The 5638-nt window shown below is 40.7% G+C and overlaps 1 protein-coding gene across 4 annotated transcripts in view; it reads right to left on the reverse strand.

Annotated features, from left to right (window-relative positions):
- Positions 1-5638, reverse strand: part of Slx4ip (SLX4 interacting protein) — a 168898-nt gene that overhangs the window by 4767 nt on the left and 158493 nt on the right. For 3 of the 4 annotated variants that reach the window (XM_033761172.1, XM_033761173.1, XM_033761175.1), the window contains one exon: positions 1001-1101. The exons of the other annotated variant lie outside the window; for it this stretch is intronic. In XM_033761172.1, the coding sequence (XP_033617063.1) occupies positions 1001-1101 (101 nt within the window). The remainder of the gene's footprint in view (positions 1-1000; positions 1102-5638) is intronic. 4 annotated transcript variants of the gene reach the window in all.

Raw genomic sequence — 5638 nt, forward strand, 5'->3', positions numbered from 1 at the left:
ACTAAAAAAAAAAAAAAAAAAGCCAAAAAACAAAGCAATGATTTTATGTTCTGTAAAAATGGCATAGTTCCTTCTAATCCTACCATATTTCCCACACTTGACCAAGAGGCATGGGATACCTGCCTTCTCCTCGCCTTCCCAGCATATCTAGAAAAATCTCATATGCAGTTTAAATGCAGATTAGATTAAGGAATAACTTCTTCATATTCCCTTGTATTAGTATATGTTTTGCTTTCATCACTAGAGTCATCTACAGCACTGTGATGGAGTTCACACTTTAGGGCAAACAAACATTCATTTCAGATGTTAGAGCCAATATTGCTGATGTTTGCACATGTTTTTTTCTGGGTATAGATGCTCAGATATATCCAAAGGTCAGGTCAAGACAGTGCCAATAATTCTGTCTGTCTATCCATCAATCTATTTATATACTGGAACTATCTCAACCCCTTTTCTACAAGCACACAACAGACAAGATAAATTTCACTTTGATCATACAATAACTGCACAAGGAAAATGACCTTACCTTTAGCAAGAAGGGCCAGAAATTTGTGAATGGCAAGAAACTTCTTCAACTGCTAAACTCAGAACATCGAAACTAGAATATTTATTTAGTACAGAAACTGTTACTATCAGGGACACAAGGATTATCATAATTACAATAAAGTAGGTTGAGCATCTTAGAAAAGCGTTTTTAGATCTGTCTAGAGTCACCCTGGAAGTTGCATGAAAGACACCAGCAGCAGGCGCTTTTTATCTTCAAAGAACTGGTAATTACTTATACCTTGCAACATACTTATGAAGCAAGGACTCCATCCCCACTGCCCAGAGAGCACACGAAATAAAGTCAGAGGGTGGAAAGGACAAATATGTGAACGAGGGCAGGATCAGTGCCACTGTGGTTTTTGTGATTAGATCCCATGCACTCCTGTTTAATTCTAGTCCCCATTCACTCATACAGGCAGTCAAAAATCAGAAAAAGGAAATACGCAGGACCTACATTTCTTTCAGAGCATTTCTCTTGAGTTTTGCACCAGGAGGAAGTGGACTCTCTGCACACTCAGCAAAATAATCAGACACTCCATGGAGAGCTCTTTCTGTCTACTCCAAAAGATAACAAAGGTTCAACCAGAAATCTATTAGCTGAACATGAGAGAAAACAGTTACACTTTGAATGCTCACAGATTTATTTTCGTAAAGACTAAATAAAGTCGCTTAGTGTTTTAGGCTATTTTATTATCGAGGACTTTTGGGTAAATTACAACTTCTCTCAGACTGTCAGCCTACACATTTCATACATTAATATGCACTGTGACCATACAAGACTGTAATGTAAGTGATACTCCAGGCCAGTATCTGGTATCTATGAGCTCTAAACTATGACAAAAGCCCAGAGTCACTGAACCTGCTGTATCACATTTGTGATAAGACTTGGTGTCACTGCGGGCAGCACACTTTGGTTATCCTAAGCATTGCTGATATTCTCCCTACTTATAAAAACAGAAACATGGCTATATGTACCCCTCAAGACAATATCAAGAGTTAAAATTTTTAATATTGATATCTTCAAAAAAGAGCTGTGTCACTCTTGCTACTGAAAAATTGCTTTGTTCCTTTCTTATACTAATCACTAGCACAGTTTTATATAATTCAGTACTATTTGCTTATCTACATTTTTACATGACAATGCAAGTGTCATAAGGGCATAATTATAAAACGTGAAGTCTCCCAATCTTTGCCAACACTGACACGTATCATGCTTTTGGGATCTTCCTTTTGGTTAGCAAGCAGACAATTCAGACAATTCACAAGGTGTTATCTTCTCTTATTTTCTAAGACACTGAGTATTCCTCCCCATCAAATTACAGTAAGTCCCCAACTTATGAACATTTGAATTGCAAATTTTCACAGGTGTACTATATAAGACTCACTTTTGTTGGCTTACGAACAAATACAAACAATTCTCCTGAAATAGAACTCATTTGTTTAGTCAGGGACTCACTAAATAATAAAATATTTTTGTCCCAAGGAAGAGTATTGGGAAGATGTCAGCAGGTCCCTGCTTTATTTAGGCTTCCATGGCAATGAACAGTGGCAGCCCCAGAGACCCTGACAGGAAGCAGCCATTAGTATTATGTCTGGGTCCCCCTCACATGGATGGGATGGGCTTCACCCAATCACGGTCCACAATACTAGATATGAGGAGCCTTCATTCAGCATTAATAGTGCCCATGGCTTCAGGCCCAGTGGATGTCATTCAAAATCATATCCAGTTATAACCCAAGTTAGTCTTAATGGTTAGTGAGCAGAGTATTATAGGCTTTATTGGATTACACTACATTCTGATGCATCTCCCTTTTGGCTTTTTGTTTCCTACAACTTTACTTGCTGACCAAAACAGAGTAATAATTTAAAAGAGAGAGAGAGAGAGAGAGAGAGAGAGAGGGAGAGAGAGAGAGGGAGAGAGAGAGAGAGGAGAGAGGGAGAGACAGACAGAGAGGAGACAGACAACGTGGAGAGACAGAGGAAACAGGGAGAGAGCAATGTAGATTTATGTATGAAACACTTCCAAACATGCCCTATAAGTACAGTAGATTTCCCCCCTACAACCACACCCTGTAAGTGCTGTATTTTCAGAGCTGAACAATTAACATAAGGAGCATGAGTCAGGCTTTGAACAACTCTGTGGGAACCAGAAAGCCTTTTGCTATTAGGAATGATGTAAATTCCCCAAGGCTGGAAGAGGTCCACAATGGAAGGTGACAGGGTCATAAATAACAACAATGGATTCGGCCTACACCACATGAAGTGTGATGCTGCGATAGTGGCACTCAAATCTCAGATCGGATTTAATCACTGCCTTTACTTATTTATTTTTAAAATCCAGTTTAAAGAGCACTGTATATTTCCTCTGGGAACTTCAAAAAGTTCTTTAAGAACCAGAACAGTCAGCTCTCATCCTAAATTCTTCCCACAACAATGGGGGAAAGGGCCTAAAGAAAAAGGACAACAGAAAAGGTGACAGAGTGACAGGAGGAAATGTCCAGTTCAAAAAAGTGCAGGACCTGTGACTTAGTTTTCAAGAAAAGAAAAGGAAAAAAGAAAAAAGAAGAGAAAGGCTAGGCGGGGTCTCTTGCTTACAAATTAAAACCACATTTGGCAATTTGTGGAAGGAGGCATATTTACATTTGTATGAAGACTGGGTGGGCAAAGAAAAAAAAGATTAACCTCTTTCTTCAGGCCTAGAACTGTCAGGTCTCATTAGAAATCTCTTATTCTTACATTTTTAGGGTCATTTCACTCCCCTTTGTCACTAAATCACAGCCTTTGGGCCCCTTTCCCCAAGTATTCCTAAGGAAGCAGCTATCACCTGGGAATAGGATTTTCCAAAACACTATGTCCTGATTATTAATGAGTCTCATATCTGGCATCAAAGTGAAATCTGTGGCTTATCCTGAGGCAAACTCCAAGGTGCAAATATACAGTTAATGGTGAGAAGGTTGCACATGCACTCAAGGCTTCCATGAAGGACACCACTACCTTTAGATTATGGGTAAATAATGATGCTATCATCTTCAAGAAATATAGACAAACCCAACATAGTCAGAGATGCTACCATGCAAAGTCCAGAGCTGACAGCTCACAGAGGCTCAAGTATTTAAGAATTAGATTGAGAGGATCTCTTGGGGCCTTCATAAATGATTGGCAGCTAGGTGTTAGCCTAGGCCAAGGAACAGTCTGTAAGTATCATTTCCTGCCATACTGCATTCCTGGCTACCTGTTAACCTTCACCCTAACCCTCATTTTAATTATTGGCAATACTTTGAGGGTTTTACATTTAAAAATGCCAAAACAGCCATAGGACAAGGCCACTGGTCTAAGGAGTCTATCGTATGGAGATACCTTCCTTATCAACTCATTCAAGCCCCAGAACAAGACATTGGCCTTTTCTCCACCTCTGGGCATGTTGTGGAGATCAGTGAATGCGCTAAGGTTGAAGCTATCAAAGTACTTTATGGTTTAGATCTGAAACATCTAAAAAGTTTATGTGTTAAAGGACTGGTTCCCAACACAGCTGGGTTCAGAGGTGGGTCAGTGAGCATGGGGGCTCTCACTTCCTCAGTGGATTAATCCATTGATCCATTCATCACTTAAGGGGAGGCAGGAACTAGTGGAAGGAAGGAAGTCACTGAGGGAGTGTTATTCAAGAAATCTTTGTTCTGAGCCTCTTCTCTGGTAGCTGGCTGTCATAATATTGTGCCTTATCAATGACCCAGAAATAATAGTCAGGTAATCATGGACTGAACAACCTCTGACATTGTGAGCCAAAATAAACCTTCCCTGTTTTTACACTGTTACAAGAAACAGGTAAGGTGTCAAGAGGTGATGCTGCTGTGAGGGGAAGTGAACATCTAAAGGCCGTGGGTATTACTCTGGACATGGTGGTCAGAGCAGCTGTGAAGGTAGCAAAGTGAGCTTCACATAGAGACCTGAGTGAAGGACAAGCTCCCTGCATGCATATAGGGAAGAGGACTAAGGCTCTGAGGACAGAGCATAGAGGGACTGGAAAGTAAACCAGGGGAAGGGACTAGGGAGCAGGTAAGAGGACCGGTGTGTATTGGCATTAGAAAGGGTAACTCTTTTATGCTTTTATAAGGGTGGTACATTAAAGTGAAGAAGGTGATATGCCTAAGAAGAAAAATAAGCTGAAATTTTAAAAGCTTTATCTTGGGTGGTATAAAGTAGCAGGGATAGAGGCAGGGGGACTGGTGATGAGACACAATGGTGTACTCTGAGATGATGGGTCTTCAAGGATATGCATGGTAGGAGCAGTGGTTAGATTAGAAATATAATTTGAAGCAGATTGAAAAGAATGATAAGAACTGGATGTGGGAGTGTGGGGAAGTGAAAAGTTAAGAATGCTTCCATAGTCTGTGGTTTAAGTAGCTAGCTGCATAAAGTTGCTCTTTGACACTGTAGGAAATGAAGGGGAGGGACAAGCTTGAGGAAGGAGAACCAAGAAATTAGTTACAAATTCATGAATGGGATTAGATGCTTTTATAAAAGGGAGTAGGAGGAAGTCTGCCCCTCTTGCCCTTCTGCCTTCCATGAGAAGACAGCATTCTGGAGATGAAGCAACAGACCTTCATGAGACAACAAACCTGCTTCATCTTGGACTTCTCAGCCTTCAGAACAACAATAAGATACAATTTTCTGTTCTTTATATATTACCCACTGCCAGGCATTCTATTACAGCAGCACAAATGGATTAAACAAATATGTAGACTTTAAGTAGAGATGTTGAGCAGGTAGTAAAGGTACGGGTACCCAACAGGTTCCCAGCAGTCTCTGCTGCACACACAGCCTGGGGAAGCCTCACAGATGGTGTTTCAAGCCATTGGGAAGTCACAGTGGGAATGAGTTCAGATGAGAAAAAGATAAGACTTGTAGGTAGACTCCAGAAAGGAGACCCGAGCTGGGTGTGGTGGTGCATGCCTGTAATCCCAGCACTTAGGAGGCTGAGGCAGGAGGATCACTGTGAGTTCGGGTTCAGCCTGAGCTACATAGCGAGTTCCAGGCAGTCTCAACTACATAGTGAGACCCTGTATCAAAAAAAAAAAAAAAAAAAAAAAAAAAA

The sequence above is a fragment of the Fukomys damarensis genome, unplaced genomic scaffold (genome assembly GCF_012274545.1).
Source record: "Fukomys damarensis isolate Sample0158 unplaced genomic scaffold, DMR_v1.0_HiC HiC_scaffold_7, whole genome shotgun sequence".
Taxonomy (NCBI): Eukaryota; Metazoa; Chordata; class Mammalia; order Rodentia; family Bathyergidae; genus Fukomys; species Fukomys damarensis.